This window comes from Trichosurus vulpecula, chromosome 4, assembly GCF_011100635.1.
Source record: "Trichosurus vulpecula isolate mTriVul1 chromosome 4, mTriVul1.pri, whole genome shotgun sequence".
NCBI lineage: Eukaryota > Metazoa > Chordata > Mammalia > Diprotodontia > Phalangeridae > Trichosurus > Trichosurus vulpecula.
The window spans coordinates 37092473-37117299 of NC_050576.1; the positions used below are offsets into that span (position 1 = coordinate 37092473).

At 39.4% G+C, this 24827-nt stretch overlaps 2 protein-coding genes across 2 annotated transcripts in view; both read right to left on the reverse strand.

Annotated features, from left to right (window-relative positions):
- Positions 1-394: 394 nt before the first annotated feature.
- On the reverse strand, positions 395-4072 carry LOC118845327 (lysophosphatidylcholine acyltransferase 2-like). The gene has a single exon (XM_036753224.1). It carries the CDS (start codon positions 3929-3931, stop codon positions 2279-2281), a length of 1653 nt encoding a protein of 550 aa, XP_036609119.1. The 5' UTR covers positions 3932-4072; the 3' UTR covers positions 395-2278.
- Positions 4073-23467: 19395 nt separating this feature from the next.
- EPHX4 (epoxide hydrolase 4) overlaps positions 23468-24827 on the reverse strand; it is a 32924-nt gene continuing 31564 nt past the window's right edge. Inside the window, exon 7 of the mRNA XM_036757082.1 lies at positions 23468-23736. Coding sequence (XP_036612977.1) covers positions 23505-23736 — 232 coding nt within the window. The 3' untranslated portion in view covers positions 23468-23504. The remainder of the gene's footprint in view (positions 23737-24827) is intronic.

The following is a 24827-nucleotide window of genomic DNA, read 5'->3' on the forward strand; positions in this document are numbered from 1 at the left end:
TTAAGAACTACAAATCCGGCCTCAGGCACTAACTGGCTGTGTGACCCTGGGCAAGTCACCACCCTGTCGACCTCCAGGGTCACTAGGAGTTGGACACGACTCGACAACAACAAACGTTTTTAATCCATTGACTTCCCGAGGAGACAATCCAATTAGTTAAGTTTCCTTCAACAACACATCTGAAAATCGCATAGCTCCATAACCATAACTCCTCTTAAACTGGCCAAGAAATGATTCCCCTCCTCCCCCCCACGAAACACTGCAAATAATGAAAATCTTTGATTGAGGAAAATGAAACCCTATAGTTTATCCTTGTCTGTGATAAAGAAGAACCAGGCAAATAGAAATGTAAGCCCCATAAAATGTAAGTCAGTTTGAGTCTAAGGGTAGTTTCACATGTCTTTATATCCCCAGGGTCTAGCACACAGTAGGAACTTAACAAATCTTTGTTCACTGACTGATATTACAAAACATTAAGATAATCCAAAAACATTTATAACTGATTTTGGAATGAATTGGAAACATTGTACCCCAATGGGTATATAACAGGAAAAGTACTTTCAACATTCTGTTACATAATAAAAGTGGCAAGAATACAAATGAAGACCAAAAGTGCAAAACTCGAACTATGATACCCACCCAGATTTTAGCATAACTTACTTTGGAATACCCTATGCTTCGAATTGAAAATAAAGTTTAAAGCTATTTTAAGTACATGAAAGAAAAAAGTATAATGAATCGTGATGGAATCTTAACATATTAACCAACCTACAAAAAACCTTAAAGATATAATCCTACCCAACCCTACTCCTATTACCTTCAGCCTGTTTTCCTGTCAGCTGATGAAGCAGCAACTGAATTATTCTCAGGTGCTCTGGACTAAATAGCAGAATAGGGTCTTGAGAGTAGGGTTACTTTCTATGACACGAATTGACCTCATTTTTAGGCAAAGTAAGCCACTACTCTAGTAGTGTAAATTGAGGGGAGAAAGGAGGACAAATACCCAGGAGTTGGGGGGAGGGGGATCTTCCCCCAAGGACCTACTTAAAATTCTACCACTGAAATTCAATCCTTTGTCTTTAGGTTTTATCCTCTAAGATCCTTCCTAGTGACACTCTCTTAAGTGTAAAGGATTTTATCAGATTATTAAAGGAAATCATAAAGACATTGTGTATCTGAAATGAAGGAGATAGAGAAGAATTTAATGGAATAAGGAGAAAGATGAAGATAAAGGATGCTATCTCCTACTTCAGTTTGTCTTGTCCTAGGGCCTAATCTTTGTATGACTTTCATGACACTCATCCATCAGATTTAAAGAATCCTACTCCCATAATCTGGCTTCTTAAGAGATATGCTAGTTGAATTTTCATTAAGTGTAGAAGAACATCATCTATATAACCTTTTGAGTAGGCACCATCTGTTAACCTATTTTTAGCAGTCCTCTCACTTCTGAGGGCTGTTTTGGGGAAATTGATGAAGTTCAGGTTTAGCACAAACTTCTCCACTGGAGTTTATGATCCCTGAAATTGGCTGTTGAACCTTGTACAGTGACTTCTTTTCCAAAGCAGTTTTGACTGTCATCTTCCCAATTCTTCTAAAATAAATGAAAATAAAGTCTTTTTTATAAGTTCAACATGTATGCTTGCTCCTAGCACTCTCGTATTATTTTCAGTACCTTCATTTGTAAGGGCAGATTAGGCAAGTATTGTTGTTATTGGTACACAAGGCTGATTCTTTGCAAACCAAAGTCAAAGTTTTTGTTCCCTATGCTGTCATTTAGTAATGACAGGAGGCAGCCTTATATGGTATATAAACCTGTCTCAGCCATTGAAACAATAGCTTTCTGTTTTTATTTTATGCTGGAAGTAGAAAATTTGTGTCAGCTGGACCAGAGAAATAAAGGAGACGTGTCCACTGAAGCCCCTCTGGCTTGAAAAATACTGGGGGAGTTCTTAATATAAGGTATAACAATCTTAAAATAACTCTGCTAATATATGTTGGGGGTGTGGTTGAGGTGCTTCAGTGTATAAGAGTGCTCCTCCACTTAGGGTTCAGGCTCTACTCAAAACTTAAATATGCTAACAACTACATCAGATGAACATGTTTTGTCAAACTGCTTCCTAATTTGTTCCCAAGATACTGCAATCATTAGGCCTTCTTAGGAGAAAGTTGGTAATGAACAGCCCAAATAAAGTACAAGCACATTTTAAATATCCATCAATACCTGTAAAGCCTAAAAATAAAAGCTCTGGAGTTTTTCCTCAGTAAAAATAAGTTTTCAGTTACTTTTTTTGTCTGAGAAACCTTCATCAACATTTTCTGGGCTTACTTTGCTATCTGCATTCACTCTTGCAAACTTAATGTCTTTTGGTAATGGAAACACGTGGCTCGCCTGGAGTTCTAAGTATGTAGTAAACAATCTGCCATATTCTGGATTCTTCATAGCAAAACGTTTAAATTCTGAAAAGGAAATGTAATTCGAATTTTCTTTGGCTATTTCCTGGAAGAGACCTGAAACTTCAAGGTTTCTAACGCCAAGAGAAGCCTGTAGAATGCTGGCAAACTCTCCTTCTGTTACATAGCCATCCTCATCGATGTCAAAGAGCTTAAAAGCCATGTGGATAAGGTCTTCTGTGTTGGCAGGGTTGCACAGGACAGAGAGCCCAATCACATATTCTCTAAAGTCTATGGTACCATCATGGTTACGGTCAAAAAGCCCAAAGAGTTGCTTCAGGGTATCAGTAACCGGAAGCATTAAATACCTGGCAAACTCTTCGATTCCGATTCTGCCCCCTTTTGAGGAAGTTGCAATCGTTGCATATTCATCCAAATGTTTTCTTATAGTATCCCAATCCAAATTCAACTTCTGGCTAATTTTGGTAAATTCCACCAAGCCAGCTTCCATAGGCAAGGTCAGCTTTCCTGCCGAAATCATCAATCTGCAGTCTTCATAGGTATGATCCGTGACGGGCAATTGTAGGGCATTGGCCATGACGTTCCGTACTCCTCTGGCATAAAGGACAGGATTATTTTTCTCGTCATCGTCAGGGATGTAAACGGGCATGAACTCCAGTTCCATATTGGTGAAAGGCTGTGTGAGGGTTAACAGGAACAGCTGGAGGGCGGAACTGCCCTGCCACGTCCAGGTCACGGTGTCCAGCTTGTTGGGGTACCGGAGCAGCAGCGGCTGCACTGGGACTCCAGGAACGAAGGCTCCCGGTTTGAAAGTAATCAGGCATGTGCGGTTGGTGCAGGTGGCTTCGGGGAAAATCAAGATCTGTGGCCAGTTCCCTAAGGACGTGGCTCGCTTTTTAATTTCGTTAACCGTGTTCTTTCTGGAATCTGGGTCGGTGCGCGACACGAGCACCGGCTGTCCAGCCAGTAGTAGCCTGCCAATGAACGGGAAGTTGGCGGTCTCCTCCCGAGACACAATGGACGGCAAGCCGGTGATGACCCAGGCGATGCCGTCGAAGAAGGTGGAGTGCGGGGCGGCCACGAAGATGGGCGCCTCGCGGGCACTGGCAGGCACCCCCTTCACCTTCACTAGGAAGCCCATAAGGAAGAAGAAGATGCGGCCCAGCACCTGCAGCAGCGGGCTGGTGAGCCGCCGCCTCCATGACTTCACGGGCTGGGTCAGCTTCGCCGGGTAGAAGGCGGTGGCCAAGATGACCAATGGCCACGAGACGAGGACCAGCAGAAGCAAGCTGATGAAACGCAAGGGCAGCAGGAGCAGGCCGCCCAGCGTGATGCAGACCCAGCGCGACACGCTGAAGTGTCTCTCCTTCACGAAGGGGTTGTCCACGGGCGGCGGGAACAGTGACCGCTCGCGAAGGCTGAGCGGCCACTGGGGCCGGTACTCCAACGGCGGCTGCAACAGCCCCTTCTCCACCTGCACCCGCAACGAGGAGGACAACTCTTGGTTTATGCTCATGACTTAACCAGGAAAGGCTAACTCTGATGGACCAGAGACACATCCCACCAAGACGCAACCGGCCCAACGCCTGCCTGCCGGCTCTGCGCAGCGTACTGACCCCAACCCGTCCACCTGCATCTGCGCAGGCTCCTTCCCGCCGGCCACGCCCCCTCCGCAGAGAGACCGCCCTTTCTCTAGAGACCACCCCTTCTACAGAGACTGCCCTCTCCTCCCAGAGCCACCCGGCTCTGCGTTAGGGTGAACATTGGGAAACTTTTAAAGTCTAAGTTTTGTTAGACTATCTGAAACAGGGATTCCTGACCTGTTCATGTCAGGGACCCCTTTTTGGCAGTCTGATGAAGCCTACCTACCCCTTTTCAGAATAATATTTTTAAAAGTCACACAATATGTAACCTTTAGTAACCTTTAGTCCCAAATCCCATTGATATCCGACTCTCTCCTGGCGGTTGAAGGAGAATGCCCTTTGATGTTGGGGGAAGCAAAGCACTCCGCAAGCTTCTAGTGGCTTGGGGCCTTGCTAGCCTCCAATTTCTAGAGAGAAGATGAATGAGACCCGCCCCACTTCATATTGTTGAAGGAAAAGGCTCTGGGAAGATCTGAGAGGCAGTCTCCATCCACCATGTTCCTGTCCTCAGCTTGTTACTTTAGAGACTTTGGGGAATTTCCCCTTGGGTGAGATCTGTGATCTCCTCTCTTGGTTTGAACTGAGTTACCTCACCCCCAATGGGCAAGCGCCTTCACTCTGTATTGTCCCATATATATTCTTGTGTGTAGTCTGTCTCTGATTTCTGTCTTGCTACTAATTTTATTTTCTCAGCCAAGTTGTGGAATTAATATTTACAGTGAAATCAGGTCAAGCCTTGGATATAGAGCTTGAGTTCCTCCTTCCCTCCAACTATTAGAAGGTAGATTAAATCTGATCACATCCCCTAGAATAACAATATTTAAGGGAGCAAACAGATATAATTCTATCCCAGTACTCTCTCTCTCTCTCTCTCTCTCTCTGGAGAGCAGATTGGCCTCCAGCCTGACTTCCTGTTCTAAGCAGGAATTAAAGTCACCCATGGAGAAGAGTACTGGACCAAAGAGGCTAGAGGTGTTTATTCTGCCTCCCACAATAACACTTTCATGTTACAGCCCTCACACATGGGCCTCGATGCAAATAAAATACATAAGGTTACACAAGAAATTGATTTTTGTTGAAATATAGTTATTAAAATTACTTTTTAAAAATTCAAGTTCACAAACTGTAGACCAAAAATCTCTGATCTAAATTTTTATCAATCTAGAACAGTCCTACTATTGATTGTATGACCCTGAAAAAGTCAAATTAACCCCTCAGGGTTCTGAGCAACTCTCTAGATTATAAGGTGTAGAGAAAGTGCCAACTTGCATTGGTACTCCTTACCTGGGAGTTCCCCATACCAATGAAATCACAGGTCTAATCCCTCTTGGTGTCCCTATCTAAATCTGTTTATGGGCTGCTTCCGTGCGATCTACAAACATTCTTGTGACTGCCCATCCTTGAAAAAACTTTGATCCATCCATCTCCCTGATGGCTGATGTCCTATATCTCTTCTTTCCTTCATGGCCAAACTCCAGGAAAAAGGGGGTCTGCAATGGATGCCTCCACTTCTTCTCTTCTTGATTCTCTGCAGTTGTGACTTCTAACTTTAACATTCAACTGAAGCCACTATCTCTAGAGTTTCCAAAGATTTCTTCATGGCCAAATCTATTGGCCTCTTTTCAATCCTCAACCTCTCGACAGCTCTGAAGCCTTCCATACTGTTGCTCAAATGTGTCGAATACACTACTCTGGTGGTAGAGCTGCTACCTTAGCACTCACAAGAGCAGCAGAATTAGTTTAAATTGTAATTGGAAAATATTTTTAAAAATTAAAACACAATAGAACATAGCTAATGTTAATATGTTGTTTTCTAAGTCAATATGCAGCTTATAGGGTTTGTCATGGTTTAGTGGCTCCATTTCTATTTGAGTTTGACACCACTATTGATGACCTCTTCTTGATACTCTCTTCTCTCTAGGTTTTATGACACTGCTCTCCTTTGGTTCTCCTGATACTTGTCTGACGCTTCTCAGTCTCCTTTGCTAGATTTTCATCAAGGTCCCAGCTGCACTAACCATGTTTAGTGAATGTTAATAATATTCCTTCCTCCCCCTAAGGCTTTGTCCTGGGTACCTCTTTTCACTACTGCTAGGTCATGATTAATGTGAGTTCAAATGAAGGGAAATCTGATATAGTATGAATCATAAAATGATACTGGGTCACATTTAATATGAACCAATATTCAATTAATGCCACACACACACACACGCACACACACACAAACTAGTCGATAGTTTTAACACATTACATTGACAGTTTGTACTTGCTTATATCAGGTGTAGGTATGACATGCAATGTTGTGTATCATATTTCCAACAGTTATATAATTTAAAAATAACAGCCCATTAATAAAATGGACAAGAGGAAGAATAATTAAGATGGAAAGACTGTCAATGCAAAAAAGAAGTTATTAACAAAAAGTTAATATATTTGATTGGCGTGGACATGGTCATAAGGACTCTAAAATTAGGAGATGCTGGAAAGCCTGAATCATGCAATTGTAAAAACATGCAAGCGAAAGGAAATAAAAATGAAAAAGTGTATCAGCTTTTTGTGGTTTGCAAACAATTACAAGGGAATAGAAGTGGTTACAGCTGAAGACTGCAAATGAAAATGCCTTCCTCTGATTGGATAGCCACAAGCTTCAAGTTTTTTAAGGCAGGGAAAGAAAGTGTAAATGATATAGATAGTGAAGCAAGCAGGCATTGAGTTTGATCACTTTCAGAATCAAGCTCAATTTCATAAGGTTAATATAAGAAGGGCAGCTAGTGCAAATAAGAAGCCTGCAACTAAATATACCGATGTTTTGAAGAAACTCTTCTTCCTGAGTTCAAATGTGACCTCAGACACCGTGTTACTCTGGGCAAGTCACTTAAACTCTGTCTGCCTCAGTTTCTTCCTCTGTAAAATGAGCTGGAGTAGAAAATGGCAACCTACTCCAGTATCTCTGCCAAGAAAATGGGGTCAAAAAGAGTAGGACATGCCTGAAAATGATGAACAACAAATGCAGAAGCAACTCTTAAAAACAATGCTTGTTTATCAGAGCTACAACCATCAATCATTTCCAGTTCTTTGTTGGTCAAATAAGAAAGCAAATGCGACTAACGCTATTTTGGAAGACTGGTTTTCTTTTTTTTTTTAATTTTTTTTTTATTTTTAGTTTACAACATTCGGTTCTACATAATTTTGAGTTCCAGATTTTCTTCCCTCCCTGCCCCCCTCCCTCCCCAAGACAGCATGGAATTCCATATAGCGCACTGAATTAATTTACACACTAGTCAAAAGTTATGGAGAAGAACTGTGATCAATGAAATGAAGAAACAGGACCAAAAAACAAAATAAACCAACCCAAAAACAAAAACAAAAGAGAGAAAAAGAGGAAAAAGAAAAGGGAAAAAAAAGGCTGGCATGAAGTATGCCTCAATCTGCATTCATACTTCATAGTTCTTTCTCTGGATGTAGATAGCATTCTCCGCCGTGAGTCCTTTGGACTTGTCTTTGTACCTTATGTTGCTGAGAAGAGCTTAGTATGTCAGGGTTGGTCCTCACAGAATCCATATATCTGTGGTTGTGTATAATGTTCTCCTGGCTCTGCTCTGCTCACTCAGCATTATGTCGTGTAGGTTTTTCCAGGTTGTTATGAAGTCCGTATCATCCCCATTTCTCATAGCGAAATAGTATTCCATTACCTTCATATACCACAGCTTGTTCAGCCATTCCCCAATTGATGGACATCCCTTTGATTTCCAATTCTTAGCTACCACAAAAAGAGCCGCTATAAATATTTTTGTACATATGGGTCCTTTTCTCACTTGTGTGATTTCTTTGGGATGCAACCCTAGAAGTGGTATTGCTGGGTCAAAGGGTATGAACATTTTTATAGCCCTTTGGGCATAGTTCCAAATTGCTCTCCAAAATGGCTGGATCAGTTCACAACTCCACCATCAATGTAACAATGTTCCAATTTTCCCACATCCTCTCCAGCATTTATCATTTTCCTGTTTTGTTATTTTAGCCAATCTGACAGGAGAGATGTGGTATCTAAGAGTTGTTTTGATTCGCATTTCTCTAATCAGTAGTGATTTAGAGCATTTTTTCATATGCCTATAGATAGCTTTAATTTCTTCCTCTGAAAACTGCCTGTTCATATCCTTTGACCATTTCTCAATTGGGGAATGACTTGAATTCCTATATTTTTGGCTCAGTTCCCTGTATATTTTAGAAATGAGGCCTTTAGGGGCAGCTAGGTGGTGCAGTGAATAGAGCACCGGCCCTGGAGTCAGGAAGACCTGAGTTCAAATCTGGCCTCAGACGATTGACACTTACTAGCTGTGTGACCTTGGGCAAGTCACTTAAACCCAATTGCCCTCCCCCCTCCAAAAAGAAAAAAAAAAGAAATGAGGCCTTTATCAGAGACACTAGTTGTAAAGATTTTCTCCCAATTTTCTGCTTCCCTCCTAATTTTTGTTGCATTGGCTTTTTTTGTACAAAAACATTTCAGTTTAACATAATCAAAATTATCCATTTTGCTTTTTATAATGCTCTCTATCTCTTGTTAGGTCATGAATTCTTTTCTTTTCCATAAATCTGATAGGTAAACTATTCTTTGCTCTCCCAAATTACTTATAGTATCAGCCTTTACTCCTAAGTCATGAACCTATTTTGATGTTATTTTGGTATATGGTGTAAGATATTGGTCTATGCCCAGTTTCTGCCCTACCATTTTACAATTTTCCCAACAGTTTTTGTGAAATGATGAATTATTAGCCCAGAAGCTGGCCTCTTTATGTTTATCAAAGAGTAGATTGCTATAGTTGTTGATTTCTCCATCTTGTGTTCCTATCCTATTCCACTGATCCACAACTCTGTTTCTTAGCCACTACCAGGTAGTTTTGATGACTGCTGCTCTATAGTACAGTTTAATATCTGGTATGGCTAGGCCACCTTCTCTAGCATTTCTTTTTATTAATACCCTAGATATTCTAGACCTCTTGTTCTTCCAGATCAATTTTGTTATTATTTTATCCAGCTCTGTAAAATAATTTTTTGGTAGTTTGTTTGGTATGGCACTGAATAAGCAAATTAATTTAGGTAAAATTATCATTTTTATTATATTAGCTCGGCCTAACCATGAGCAACTGATATTTTTCCATTTATGTAGATCTGACTTTATTCACATGAAAAGTGTTTCATAATTATGTTCATATAGGCCCTGGGTTTGTCTTGGCAGATAGATTCCCAAATATTTTATAGTGTCTACAGTAACTTTGAATGGAATTTCTCTTTCTATCTCTTGCTGTTGGGCTTTGTTAGTAATGTATAGGAATGCTGAGGATTTATGTGGGTTTATTTTATATCCTGCAACTTTGCTCAAGTTGTTTATTATTTCAAGTAGTTTTTTACTTGATTCTCTAGGATTCTCTAAGTAAATCATCATATCATCTGCAAAAAGTGATAATTTAGCTTCTTCTTTTCCTATTCTAATTCCTGCAATTTCTTTTTCTTCTCTTATTGCTACAGCTAACATTTCTAGTATCAAATTGAATAGTAGGGGTGATAATGGACATCCTTGTTTCACCCCTGATCTTATTGGGAATGCATCTAGCTTATCCCCATTACAAATAATGCTTGTTGATGGTTTTAGGTAGATGCTATTTAAAATTTTAAGGAAGGCTCCATTTATTCCTATGCTTTCTAGTGTTTTTAATAGGAATGGGTGTTGTATTTTGTCAAAGGCTTTTTCTGCGTCTATTGAGATGATCATATGGTTTCTGCTAGTTTTGTTGTTGATATGGTCAATTATGCTAATAGTTTTCCTAATATTGAACCAGCCTTGCATTCCTGGAATAAATCCTACCTGGTCATAGTGTATTATTCTCATGATAAGTTGCTGCAATCTTTTTGCTAATATTTTATTTAAAATTTTTGCATCAATATTCACTAGGGAAATTGGTCTATAATTTTCTTTCTCTGTTTTGACTCTACCTGGTTTGGGTATTAGTACCATATTTGTGTCATAAAAAAGAATTTGGTAGGACTCCTTCTTCGCCGATTTTCCCAAATAGTCTACAAAGTATAGGAATTAGTTGTTCTTTAAATGTTTGATAGAATTCACATGTAAAACCATCTGGCCCTGGAGATTTTTTCCTAGGGAGTTCACTGATGGCTTGCTCAATTTCTTTTTCTGAGATGAGGTTATTTAGAAATTTTACTTCCTTTTCTGTTAACCTGGGCAATTTATGTTTTGTAGATATTCATCCATATCTCTAAGGTTGTGAAATTTATGGGCATACAATTGGGCAAAATAATTCCTAATTATTGTTTTGATTTCCTCTTCATTGGAGGTGAATTTACCCTTTTCATTTTTGATACTGGTAATTTGATTTTCTTTCTTTTTTTAAATCAAGTTGACTAAAGGTTTATTAATTTTATTGGTTTTTTCATAAAACCAGCTCTTTGTTTTATTTATTAATTCAATAGTTTTCTTGGTTTCAATTTTATTAATCTCTCCTTTGATTTTCAGTATTTCTAATTTGGTATTTAATTGGGGATTTTCAATTTGCTCTTTTTCTAGCTTTTTCAGCTGTATGCCCAGATCATTGATCTCCTTTTCCCCTATTTTATTCATGTAAGCATTTAGGGATATAAAACTTCCCCTAAGAACTGCCTTTGCTGCATCCCATAAGTTTTGGTATGTTGTTTCATTATTGTCATTCTCTTGAATGAAGTTATTAATTGTTTCTCTGATTTGTTCTTTGGCCCACTCATTCTTTAGAATTAGATTATTTAGTTTCCAATTAATTTTTAGCTTATTTTTCCATGGTTCTTTGTTACAAATAATTCTTATTGCATCATGATCTGAAAAGTATGCTTTGACTACTTCTGCCTTTCTGCACTGGATTGTGAGGTTTTTATGCCCTAGTACATGGTCAATTTTTGAGTATGAGCCATGTACTGCTGAGAAGAAAGTATATGCCTTTTTATCCCCATTCAGTTTTCTCCAGAAGTCTATCATATCTACCTTTGCTAAAATTCTGTTTACCTCCTTAACTTCTTTCTTATTTATTTTGAGGTTAGATTTATCAAGTTCAGAAAGGGGGAGGTTGAGGTCTCCCAATATTATAGTTTTGCTGTCTATTTCTTCCTGTAACTCCCTTAACCTCTCCTCTAAGAATTTGCATGCCATACCACTTGGTGCATAAATGTTAAACAATGATGTTACTTCATTGTTTATGGTGCCTTTTAGCAGGATGTAGTGTCCTTCCTTATCTCTTTTAATTAAATCTATCTTTACTTTTGCTTTGTCTGAGATTAGGATTGCTACACCCGCTTTTTTTACTTTAGTTGAGGCGCAATATATTTTACTCCAGCCTTTTACCTTTACCCTGTGTGTATCCCCCTGTTTCAAATGCGTTTCTTGTAAACAGCGTATTGTAGGATTATGGTTCTTAATCCATTCTGCTATCTGCTTCCGTTTTATGGGAGAGTTCATCCCATTCATGTTCACAGTTATAATTTCTATCTGTGTCTTTTTCTCCATCCTATTTCCCCCTGTTTATGCTTTTATTTCTCCCTTTCCCCTTCCCCTCCTCAACAAAGTTTTGCTTTTGACTGCCGCCTTCCTGAGTTCACCCTCCCTCTTTTTTCCCCTCCCTTATCTTACCATTTCCCACTTGTTACTTCTCCCCTCCCTTCTGACCACCCCTCTCCCTTTTTCCCCCCTTCCTCTCCTACTTCCTGTAGGACAAGTTATATTTCTATACTTATCAGGGTATGTTATTCCCTTCTTGAACCAGATCAGATGACAGTAAAGCTCAAATACTGCTCTTCTCCCTCCCTTCTTTCCCTCTACTATGATATGTTTTTGTGCCTCTTCATTTGGTGTAATTTACCCTTTTCTACTACCTCCTTACTTCTTCTCTCATGGCCCTCCCTTTACCTCTCTTATGTTTTTATCCTTATATCAGTCATTTTATACAGGCATTCACAATCTATGTGTATCCCTTTCAATTGTTGTAATAGCTGTACTATTCTCAAGACTGATATATATATAAAACATATGTAAGATGATATAATCCTATATAAAGATGCAAATAATTTGCCCTTATTGATTAATAAGGTTTGTGGAGGGTTTCCCCCCATTTACTTTTTTATGTCTCTCTTGAGTTTTGTATTTGGAGATCAAATTTTCCATTGAGTTCTGGCCTTTTCATCAGGAAGGTCTGGAATTCCCTTATTTCATTGAATATCCATCTCCTTGCCTGAAAAATTATGCTTAGTTTTGCTGGGTAGTTGATCCTTGGTTGTAGTCCCAGCTCCTTTGCCCTTTGGAATATCATATTCCAATTTCTCCTGTCTTTTAATGTGGAAGCTGAGAAATCCTGCGTGATCCTGACTGTAGTTCCACGATATTTGAATTGTTTCTTTTTAGCTGCTTGCAGTATTTTCTCCTTGACTTTGTAGTTCTGAAATTTGGCTATAATATTTCTTGGTGTTTTCAGTTTGGGATCTCTTTCAGGGGGTGATCGGTGAATTCTTTCAATGACTGTTTTGCCCTCTGGTTCTAGGACCTCTGGACAACCGTCTTTGATAATTTCTTCGAAGATACTGTCAAGGCTCTTTTTTTCATCGTGGATTTCCGGTAGACCAATGACTCTTAAATTGTCTCTCCTGGATCTATTTTCCAGTTCAGTTGTTTTCCCAATCAGATATTTCACATTTTTTTTCTATTTTTTCATTCTTTATATTTTGTTTTATTTCTTCTTGGTGCCTCCTAGATTCATTAGCTTCCACTTGCTCAACTCTAATTTTTAAAAAGTTAGTGTTTTCATTTTGCTTTTGAGTCTCCTTTTCCAATTGGTTGATTTTACCTCTCAGGATGTCATTTTCTCTCTTTAGATTCTGAATCTCCGTAGCCATTTCACCAATCTTATTCTTTAGGAACTTGATTTCATCAGTGGATTTTTTTTCCATATTTTCTTTTCGCTCCCTAATTTTTTTTAACATTTTTTTATTTTTATTTTTAGTTTACAACACACGGTTCTACATAATTTTGAGTTCCAGATTCTCTCTCCTCCCTCCCCTCTCCCTCCCCAAGACGGCATGGAATCTCATATAACTACCACGTATAACTTCACATTGAATTAATTTATACACTATTGTATTCCTATATATTTGGCTCAGTTCCCTGTATATTTTAGAAATGAGGCCTTTATCAGAGATACTAGTTGTAAAGATTTTCTCCCAATTTTCTGCTTCCCTCCTAATTTTTGTTGCATTGGCTTTTTTTTGTACAAAAATATTTCAATTTAACATAATCGAAATTATCCATTTTGCATTTTGTAATGTTCTCTATCTCTTGTTGGGTCATGAATTCTTTTCTTTTCCATAAATCTGATAAGTAAACTATTCCTTGCTCTCCCAAATTACTTATAGTATCAGCCTTTACTCCTAAATCATGAACCCATTTTGACTTTATTTTGGTATATGGTGTAAGATATTGGTCTATGCCCAGTTTCTGCCCTACCATTTTCCAATTTTCCCAACTGCTTTTGTGAAATAGTGAATTCTTAGCCCAGAAGCTGGCCTCTTTGGGTTTATCAAAGAGTAGATTGCTATAGTTGTTTACTTCTCCATCTAGCTCCCTAATTTGGTTTTTAAAATCCTCCTTTAGCTCTTCCAGCAATACTTTTTGGGCTGGAGACTAGTTCACATTACCTTTTGAGGTATCAGATGTATCTATAGTGTCATTGCTGTCCTCTTCCAAATTGGTATTTTGATCCTGCCTGTCTCCATGAAAAGAATCAATGGTCCTCAGTTTTTTTGTGTTCTTCTTCATGTTGGTTAGCCTTTTCCTGGCTTTACAACAAATTTCTGCCTTTGGGGCTCAGGGCTCTCTGTCCCAGCTTTTCTTCAGTTTCCTGAGGCGTGGGGGAGGGGTCTGGCTCCCTGATGTCTCTTTCCCTAGGGGTGATCTCCAGCACTGTTACTCTTCAGCAATGGTCTCAGCTCTTTGCTGTTTGAGCTGGGTGTCCGGCATTTCCCCTGGGGGAGCCAGAGTACGTCTGGGCTCTTGGTGTTGACCCCTGCTGGCTCTGCCCCTCTGGTACTCGGCCTCTGAAGCCCCACTTCTATCTCCTCTGTTCCAGCGTTCTTTTTTTTTCCGAGGAATTCTCTGGGTGAGGGGGACAGGGATTAGAGCCGTCTACCTGGCCATTATGTCTCCCAGAAGTTCAAGAAGCGTTTCATACCTTCGGGCTGCAAGCCTCAGGAGTTGGCATCTCACAGTCGGTGGCGCTGCCTCTTGTTGCCTCCACGGAGTGCCGTCCTGTGTTGGGAGGCCTGGGGATCTCCGCTGGTTTCGGGCACCCAGCTTTCTCCTGGCCTGTCTCCCATGTGGGCCTCCTGGCCAACCGCTTCCGCTTTGGTCTGAAGTCCAAGTCTATAGATTCATGCCTTCAGCCTTTCAGACTCTCCTGGCTTGGAAATTTGCCCCACTCAGACTGCTCTCAGTTTCTAACTCTCTCAAATCTGCTCAAACTTGCTTTTTCATAGGAATCCAACAGACCTTGTGAGAGAGCTCCGGTAAGATGCTGTTTTCATGCGGCCATCTTGGCTCTGCCCCTTGTATGCATCACCAGAAGACTGGTTTTCAAGTTATTTCAGCCCAGATGTTGAAAAATGTTGCAAAGATAGCAATATCACATCTAAAGCATTACTGATTTTTGATAATGCTGCATGTCAGGCAGCTAGGTTCGTTGTGTGAGAATATGTGTATGAAAATTTGCCATCATGTGCATAGAGCTTTCTGCACGTATGTATGAAGATTTAAAGAGAAGACAACTCAGTCTATTCTGCTCAAATATTTTAAATAGGGAGGGAGAAAGATTTGGAACTCAAAAATTTAAAAAACAATGTTAGAAATTATTTTTACACATAATTGGGGAAAAACAAAATATTTAAAAAATAAAACATTTGAAATGGCAAGCATGGTTTTGTCATTTTCAGTGTGTAAGCTCACCTTCAGGTACAATATTCAGTCATTTTTAAATATTGCTTTCTATGACTATTCTATTACTTTATAATAAAATTGACTCAGAAATATAATTCTTATCCTTTGCTATTATAATATGTAATAAACATTAATTTTTTAAAAATGTTCAGTGCATATTTCTATTGGGTTTGGACCAATTATAATAATTTACATATAAATGTAATATTCAAATTCAAATAGTTCGAATTCAAGTAATGTGACCACTTCACAGGATTCATTCACAGTAATTGGGACCTTCCCTGCACTATTTAACTTGGTGATCTTATCAGCTGCCCTGGATTCAATTATCATCTCTATGCCAGTAATTCTCAGATCCATTTATCTAGTCCTAGCCTCTCTCCTAATCTCTCACTCTCTAACTGCCTATTAGATATCTCAAACTGGATGGTTCAGCAACATATCTAAAACTAAATTGACTATCTTTCCCCTAAAACCATCCCTTCTTCTGAACTTTTCTATTATAGTTGAGAGTACCACCATTTTCCCAGTTATCCAGGTTTGAAATGAAGGCATCATCTTTGACTCTTCACTCTTTCTCACTCCTCATCTGTTGTCAAGGCTGTCCTAACTTCATACCATCTCTCCAATTCCCCCCTTCTCTAACACGGCTACCACCCTGATACAGGCCATCATCACCTTATGCCTGGACTATTGCAATAGCCTGCTGTTGGCTCTGCCTACCTCAAATCTCTCCCCACTCCAGACCATCTTCTACTCACCTATCAAACTGATCTTCCTAGACACAGGTCTGACCATGTCATCTCCCCACCCCACATTCAGTAAACTCCAGTGACTCCCTACTACTTCCAAGAGAAAATATAAAATTCTCTGTTTAGTTTTTAAAGATCTTCATAGCCTGGTCCCTTCTAACCTTTTTGGGGTTCTACCTTATTCCACGTCCTTTTCCATCCAGGGACATTAGCTTCCTTAATGTTCCTTTCAGAAGACACAGTCTCCCAACTTTTCACTGGCCGTCTCTCATTCCCAGAATTCTCCCCTTCCTTATCTCCATCTCCTGGCTTCTGTAGTGTTCTTCAAGTCTCAGCTCAAATCCCATCTTCTGAAAAAAAGCATTTTCTAATCCCCTTTAATGCTGGCATCTTCCCTCTGAGATTATCTCCAGTTTATCTTGTATATATCTTGTTTGTACATGAGTTTGCATGCTTTCTCTTCTAGTCCAGCCTCAGACACTCACTAACTATGTGACCATCAATATGACTTCTGTTATGTCTATCTCAGTTTTCTCAGTGGTAAAATGGGGATAAAAATAGCACCCACCTCACATGATTGTTGTGTAGATCAAATGAGACATTAATTGTAAAATGCTTAGCACAGTGCTTGGCACATAGTAGGCATTTAATAAATACTTGCTCCCTTCCCTTCCCCAATAGACTATGAGCTCCTTGAGAGCAGGGACTGTTTTTGTTTTGCTCTATATCCCCAGCATTTATTACAGTGCCTATAATATGGCAAGTGATTCATAAATGCTTATTGGCTTAACTAAAGGAACTCTAGAAATGGAATAATTTTTATTACTGGATAAAGTATAGACAACCAGCTAGGTGACCATAACCAACTCACTCTGTCAGTGCCTTAAGCGACTGTAAAGTATAAATGAGATGCTTGTTTTTATTGCAGGAGAAAGTTTCCACTTTGGGAATGCTTGAACACTCATGAAGTTGCAGGCCCAGGTTTTTCTTAAAAGATGACAGGCTTATCAAGTTTGCAAATGACAGAAATCAAGAAAGAATTGCTAATGTGCTGATGACAGATACAGGATCCAAAAAAAGATCTTGACAGATTATAGCATTGAGTCAAATTGAAAATGTGAAATTCAATAGGAATAAATGTAAAATCTTACATTTGGGTTCAAAAAATCAATTTCACAAAAACAAGATTGGGTAGGCATGACAATAAGAATTTGTCCAAATATGATCTGGAGTGCTTAATATATGCTCAATATATTTAGTTAGCAGTGAGATAATAACAATTAAGATAGCTAATGTGGTATTAGACTGCATTAAGAAAGGTATAGCATCAAGGATTTATACAGGATAAACTGGAGATAATCTCAGAGGGAAGAATGTTATAATCCCACAATACACTAGTCATCCTTCATATTACATCCTAGATATTATGTTTAGTTCTAGTTACTACCTTTTAGGAAATACACTGATTGTCCTGAGAACATCCAGAGAGCAACCAGAATGGTGAAATGTCTTGAGTTCATTGTATCTGAGAAGCATTTGAAGGACATGAGGATGATTAACCTAGAGAAGACTTAAGAGAGGACAGAAGAGCTGTCTTCAGGTATTTAAAGAGCTATCACACAGAAGAGGTTTTGGAGTTGTACTTGACTACTCGAAACAGAGCTAATGCTCATGAATCATCCTTTTAATGATCCATTCTAGAATTTTACCAGGAATCAATGTCAAGTTTTGAAGAATCTCCATGGGAAGGGGAGGGGGTGTTTTATGATGCCATAGATAAGAGCTAATGACCTGGGTTCAAATGCTTGCTCTGTCACTTAGTACTCCTGTGACCTCTGCCAAGTCCATAGTTTCTCTGGGTCTGCTTCTTAATTGTAAAAGAAGGGGGTTGGAATAGACAATTCTAAAGTTTCCTTCCATAACTATTTCTATAATCTTTTTAAAAAATTGTAGTATTTATCCTTCTCCAGTATTGTGGCACCTCTTCTATTCAACTCAATTTGGCATAATTTTATTCTCCTATTTTCCACTGTTAAATGAAGCAATGAAAAAGTTTCAAAGCACTATGCTAAGGATTGGGAGTGTAAATTGTACAGTAAGATGGTCCATGTTTTAAAGGAGCTCACATTCTAATAAGGAGATTTTGTTGTTGGGTTGTTTTAGTTGTGCCTGACTTTCTATGACCCCAGTTCATTTTAAAGATGAGGAAACTGAGGCAACCAAGATTAAGTGACTTGCCCAGGGTCACATAGCTAGTGAGTGTCTAAGGCCAGATTTGAACTCACAAAGAGGAATCTTCCTGACTCCAAGCCCAACACTTTATCCACTGTGCCACCTAATTGCCTAGGGATATATTATGGGAGTTTTCAGCTGCAGGTCAAATAGAAGGGTCCCAAAGTCCTTAGGGTGCATGGGCAAGGCAAGTATTACATTAGTTACATTGCTATTGGGAGAATATCCCTGAGATTAATATATCTGTTTTCTCTGAGTTACCTTACCAGGCAGATACACTCGATATACAGTAAGCCTGTTTACCAAAAGGAGCCAATCAGGACCCTGCAGTGAGCCAGAGTCCTGCTCCCTCCCAGAAGCCTTTACTGGTGTTTGCTGGCTGATCGTGCTGAGCTGTGCACCACAAACCAGCCCAAACCAGCCTTGCAGTCAACTGTTCCTGCCAAACATCCCGCTTCTGGGTCCCACCTGTTCCTGGGAAGGACTGTACATTCTTTTTGCCCTAACCCCTCTCCAAACCTCCCCTTTGTGGTTTTCAAGCATAAACTGCCCCTGCTTCTCCTAGGCTATGCTTTGTACTGGGATATCTCAACACTAGTGTCTGATCTCCCTCCTAATAAAACTTTTTTGCTTTTAATTCAGCTCGAACTCCTCTGTATTTGAAGGGTGGGCTTTGCCTTGTTGACAGTATCATTTTCATGAATAAAACCACATCTGTTCCTAATGTTCAGTCGTTTGACAGTGCCAAGGACTTGGGTATCAACAACTTTCTTTTCTGTGTCTCTAGCAGTTGTGACAGCTGAGGAGATGTGTCCTGAAGTATTAGGTGAGGCACTTTGGTTGGTAACTATTGCCTCTAGGCCTCAGACCACACAGCTCCAGGCAGGGGGAAGATCTGAATCCAAGTCTTCCTGATTCCAAGTCCAGCACACCGTCCATCGCAGGCTGCCTCTCCTAATGACAATAATAGAATGAAAATTCCCAGCTTTTAACTAAGAGGAATTGGCCACAGATGGACTGCTTGGGTCGCTGATGAACCCAAGTCTTTAAAAAGATTGAAGACAAGAACTGGTCGATTGAGCTTTTTACAGTTAGAAATATAGCCAGGGGTAGGGTATGCTACAGTCAGCTTGTCAAATTTGTAGTGTGAGCATATTATGGTTTATTGTTTTGTTGATTATCTAGATTTAAAAAAGTGATGGAGGAAATATTAATAATGCATATTAACCTTAAAAGTGTTTTGGAGAGCTGGTTGTTAAAACATTTACCAGCACTCCTGAGTGTACCAGGAACCAGTGTAGAAAAAAGTTCTGTACTCTATGTTTTAGGTACAAGCTTGCCATAAACAATTTTGTTAATTAAATTTTTCTAATCTAAGCATTTTGGGTTTATAGAGAGACAGAAAAATCCAAAAATGGACAAAACTTCCTTATACCTTTGAAAATCTTTGTAGCATAAGCCATTTTGGAATTACAATTTATAATATTCTGAAACAACAGACAAAATTCCATAGTCAAGCTTAGGATTTAGGTAACAGTCTCAGAACAATAATTATTTAAAATGTCAGCATACCCTAGAGAATAATTTTCTTAACACCATTTAATCCTTCTTCAACCACTCCCTCTAAGGATTTTTCTTCCCACCTGTCAAAAGGGAGATGCTTAACTAAAGTAATCAGGAAGACAGGTACCCTAAATCAATTCAGGGAGGAGTCTTTCTTGGGCTAATGATGAGTGAGGGGCGTGGGGGATGTGTTAGAAACTGGTTTGTGGTTGTTCAGTCTGTTATGAATCATCTGTTGTGTCTGATCCTTCATGACCCCATTTAGGGTTTTCTTTGCAAAGATATCGGAGTGGTTTGCCATTTCCTTCTCCAGTCCATTTTACAGATGAGGAACTGGGGCAAAAAAAAGAGTTAAGTGACTTGCCTAGGGTCACATGGCTAACAAGTATCTGAGGCCAGATTTGAACTCATGAAGACGAGCCTTTCTGCTTCCAAGCCCAGCACTCTATCTACTGCACCTTGGCTGTCTCAGAAACTGATTAAACCTTCAATAAGAATGATATAAAAAGATTTCCGTGCAAAATATTGTTTTCCCAGAATACTGATTAAGTATTGATAAGCATTTCTCATTCCAATGGGAACAAAGACTAAAGTACTATCCCATATATAATTTTGTACTATGTACCCTAAAAAAGAAAATGCAGGAGGGAGGCACTCGATACCCTTCCACGCTACCATTCTGCTTACATTGCTATCCATTCACATACTTGTCCAAATTACGAGATTTGAAGCATTGAGAATCTGGTTACATCCATGCCATCAGACACATCTAGCCAAAGGATCCTCTCTTTCGCTTAGCAAGCCACATAAATGCGGTCATTTAAATCAGCCACACTGCAATCCAAACAGACTCTGAAGATAGCTCAAAGCATAATTTATGCATGGGCTCTGTGCTACACAGATGCCGGGCCCATTGAGAGGCCGGGAGATTGTTTTATTGAACATTTCAGAAAATTTGCTGAGTGCAAGTGGAATGCCGATATGATTGTTTTTGGTAGCTGTGGCTCTAATGGTCTATCAATGATTAAGCAAAGGGGCTGTGAGCCAAGCTTCTTATATACCTGATAGCATTAGTGAGTCCCTCTACAGTGGATGTCATATTAAAAGTACCAGTCTTGGAGTCACAAGGCCTGGGATTAAGTGCTGGCCTAGACACTAAGTGACTCTAAACAAATCATATAATGTAAGTTTCCTCATTTGTAAACTATGAAAATAATACAATCAAAAATTAAGAGCTAAAAGGGAATTTAGAGGCCCCTGAGTAAAGCCTCCTCATTCTAAGAAGCTGAGTCACTGAGTAAGTGATCTCCCCGTGGTCACACAGCAAGTACGTATCTAAGGCAGAATCTGACTCCAGTACTTACTGATTCTAGGTCCTAGGCACCATCCACTATACAACGTTGCCTCACAGCCTCACAACATTGTTGTGAGCAAAATATTTTGTAAACTTGAAATCCTTTTAGAACAAACAACAGTAGCACGCCTGACCTGGCGTCTAGAGGACCCAAGTTCAAGACACTCAGACGCTTGTTAGCTGTATGACCCTGGGCGAGTCACTTAACGTCTGTTTGCCTCAACTTCCCCATCTGTAAAATGTGGATAATAATAGCCCCTACCTCCTAGGACCAAATGAGATAATCATTGTAAAGCGTTTAGCGCCATGCCTGGCACATAGTAAATGCTATATGGGTTAGCTACTACTACTGTTACTGTTTAAAAATACAAATTGTTGTTAAGACGGGCTTATCTCCATTTCCATAGAATGAGCACGTTGTCAAACCCTGGATTACAGAGCATAGTCGGGTTTTTTTGTTTGTTTATTTGAGTGCTTTCAGGTTGCTAATAAAAAGCCCCCTGGGAACCATAATCTCTGAGGCAGAGAAAAGAATTCTGATGTCCGTGGCTAGACTATTCATGAGCATATTGGGTGGGGTGATTCTCATCATCTTCCCATGAAAATGAGCATAATGGATCTTAATCAAGTGGATTTGGTTATCTTTAACCAGGCAAAACAGGGGTTAGACTGCTGGACTTGGAGTTAGGAAGACACAAACTCAGATCCTCTCTCAGATACATACTGGCAATATGACCGTAGGCTATAATCTCTGCCAGCCTCAGGTTTCCTTATCTATAAAACAGGAATTTAACTGTACCCACTTCCCACACTTGTGAGGATCAACATAGATAGCCTGTGGAAAGCACGTTGCGAACCTTAGAGTTCTATAGAAACTCTAGCAATGATTATGAAGGATTATTTCACATTCTAGCTATGCTTTGGCTTGGCACCGTTGACCATGGCCAATAGCCCAATGTTTCTAGTCCTCCGTCCTGCCAAAGAAGTGCCACCCAGAGTTTGGGCAACCTTCCCTTTGTTTTATAATCCTCATTTTGGGCCTTAGACATAGGTGTCCCAAGCTTCCTGAGAGTGGGAATTTAGTCTTCTTCTGTTTCCCCACATGGCTGGACACATCACTCAACAGAAAACTCATTGTACTGAACCTCCATTTGTGCAAGAGGAGTTGGGAGTCTTCTGAGTGCTGTGGCTGTTTCACTGGATAAAATAGGATGAATCATTTATGTGTATGCTTCTCTCCCCTCCTCCCCCCATTTTTTCACTTTTAGATGTTTTAAGATGAATATATGGATATATATAAAGAATAATATTATTTGTAAATATTACTCTTTGTGGCCCCTTTTGGGATTTTCTTGGCAAAGATCCTGGAGTGGTTTACCATTTCCTTCTCCAGCTCATTTTATAGCTGAGGAACTGAGGCAAACAGGGTTAAGTGCCTTGTCCAGGGTTATATAGCCAGTAAGTGTCTGAGGCCAGATTTGAATTCAGGTCTTCCTAACTCCAGGTCTGGTGCTCTATCTACTGCGCCACTTTGAGCCTCTCAACAACTTTGAGAGGTAGATGTTATTATTAACACCACTTTACAGATGAGAAAACTGAGGCAAACAGGGTTAAGTGACTTGCCCAGCATCACACAACTAGTCTCTGAGGCTGGATTTGAACTCAGTTCTTCCCGACTCCAGGCCTGGCCCTCTATCTACTGAGCCGCCTAGCTGCTATAAATATATGCCTTGTAAATATATTACAATATTATTATTGCAAGTAATATTATTGTAAATATATTACTATGTTATGATAAAAATATAGCAAATTTCACTTTAGCAAATGACCACAACTGAAATTAGGGTTTAAGCCTGAACAAATAGCATTCACATATAAGTAAATTCTATATAGAAATCTCTATTTTTCTACTAGTTATTGGGACATGGGAAACCAATTTCCACAAGTCACTGATTGATAGTAAGAAATTCACAGTACAAGGGGGTATTCATAACTCTCTTAAAGAACACAAACACCTCTAAACATAGCTGTCTTCAGATTAACATGGTAACATGCAATGAGACCCAGAGATTTGGTAACAGATTTTTTAATGGTTAAAAAAATAGTCAAAACAAACCAAAAATTTCCATCAATAAAATGAAAAACAACATCATCGTGTAACTATCTTTTCATATGGCACACTTGTATCTTCACTTGTAAAAGGCACCACATGTTAACATAATGGAGAAACTCTTAAAAAAATCCATCCAATTTCCACAAATTCTTTTTTTAATATAAGTAAATATATTTTAAGGCAGGTATTTTATGTGCAAAACAGAACAGGAAAAAAAAACCCCACATTAACATTACACGGTCTTACACAATCTTCTTTTTTTCCACACAGTGAAACAACTGTGTGTCAACATAGTCACAATACAGTACAATGAAGACAGTGTCTTCCTTAACAAAGCCTAAACAGAATGCTGAAAAAGTCAGCCACTTTCACATCATTTTTTTTTTGGCCATTGCAGACTTTTCACTCGTCCTTAAAATTACTCATTTTTCCTCATTTCTTCTTTAAGAAATGTCCATATTAATTTATTCACTATGTCAGGTTGATCTTGCTGAAGCCAGTGGCTGGCTTCAGACAAAATTGTCAGCCTGAAATGGCTCTTGACATAAATCCTTGTGACTTCGGCCATCTCCACATCCATAAATGCATCTCTTTCTCCCCATAAGAGCAATGTTGGAGTGGTCACTTTATGATACTTTAGCGGCAGGCAGCTGTGAGGAAAAGATGCAGGGGCTTACAATGCATCCTCAAAATTAATACACCATCTTTTCTAATGTGGCAGGACGCGCTCTCCTGGCAAACTGACCCGTGTATTCAATCTATTAAGGTTCTCTCTCTAAAAAAGGATCCTGGAAATACTGAGAGCTAACATTTGCGTGAGATTTTAAGGGTTACAAAGTGCTTTGTACTTTGTATTGTATCATTTGAGCCTTTAAATAACCCAGTGTGGTAGGTGCCATTATTATTCCTATTTTACAGAGGCGGAAACTGAGGCCAAGAGATACTAAGGTACTTGCTCTAGATTCACGTAGCCGGTATCTAAGATAAGATTCAAAATCAGGTCTTCCTGACTCCTAGTGGTTAACTGAATTTAAATTTGATTCTAGTTAATAATCCATTAAGAAGATTCATTTACTTAAAAAAAACTGTATAAGAACTCCTGAATTGTGGGATGAAAGGGAGTTTTGATCTGTTTCTCTGTAACTGTTATTGTTCAGTCATATAAGTCACGTCCGACTCTTTAAAACCCCATTTGGGGTTTTCTTGGCAAAGATACTGGAGTGGTCTGCCATTTTCTTCCTCCAGCTCATACTACAGATGAGGAAACTGGGGCAAACAGGGTTAAATGACTTGCCCAAGGTCACACAGCTAGTAAGTGTCTAAGACCAGATTTGAACTCAGGAAGATGAGTTCTCCTGACTACAGATCTGGTGCTCTATTCACTTCACCACCTAGCTGCCAAAAATAATCGATGTCCCACAAAGAGACTATTGTTCAGTCATAACCAACTCTTCATGACCCCTCTTTGGGATATTCTTGGCAAAGATACTGGAGCAGTTTGCCCTTTCCTTCTCCAGCTCATTTCACAGATGATGAAACTGAGGCAAACAGGGTTAAGTAACTTGCCTGAGGTCACACAGCTAATAAGTGTCTGAGGCCAGATTTGAACTCAGAAAGATGAATCTTCCTGACTCCAGGCCTCGTGCGCTATCTACTTTGCCACCTAGCTACCCTATAACTGTATTTAGTTTTTAATGCTTGTAAATAAATCTGAGATTTTTTTTTAAATGATCATCTGAAC

Excerpts from the sequence above, each read along its gene's own strand:
- LOC118845327 (XM_036753224.1), bottom strand. The coding sequence starts at position 3,931 with ATGAGCATAAACCAAGAGTTGTCCTCCTCGTTGCGGGTGCAGGTGGAG.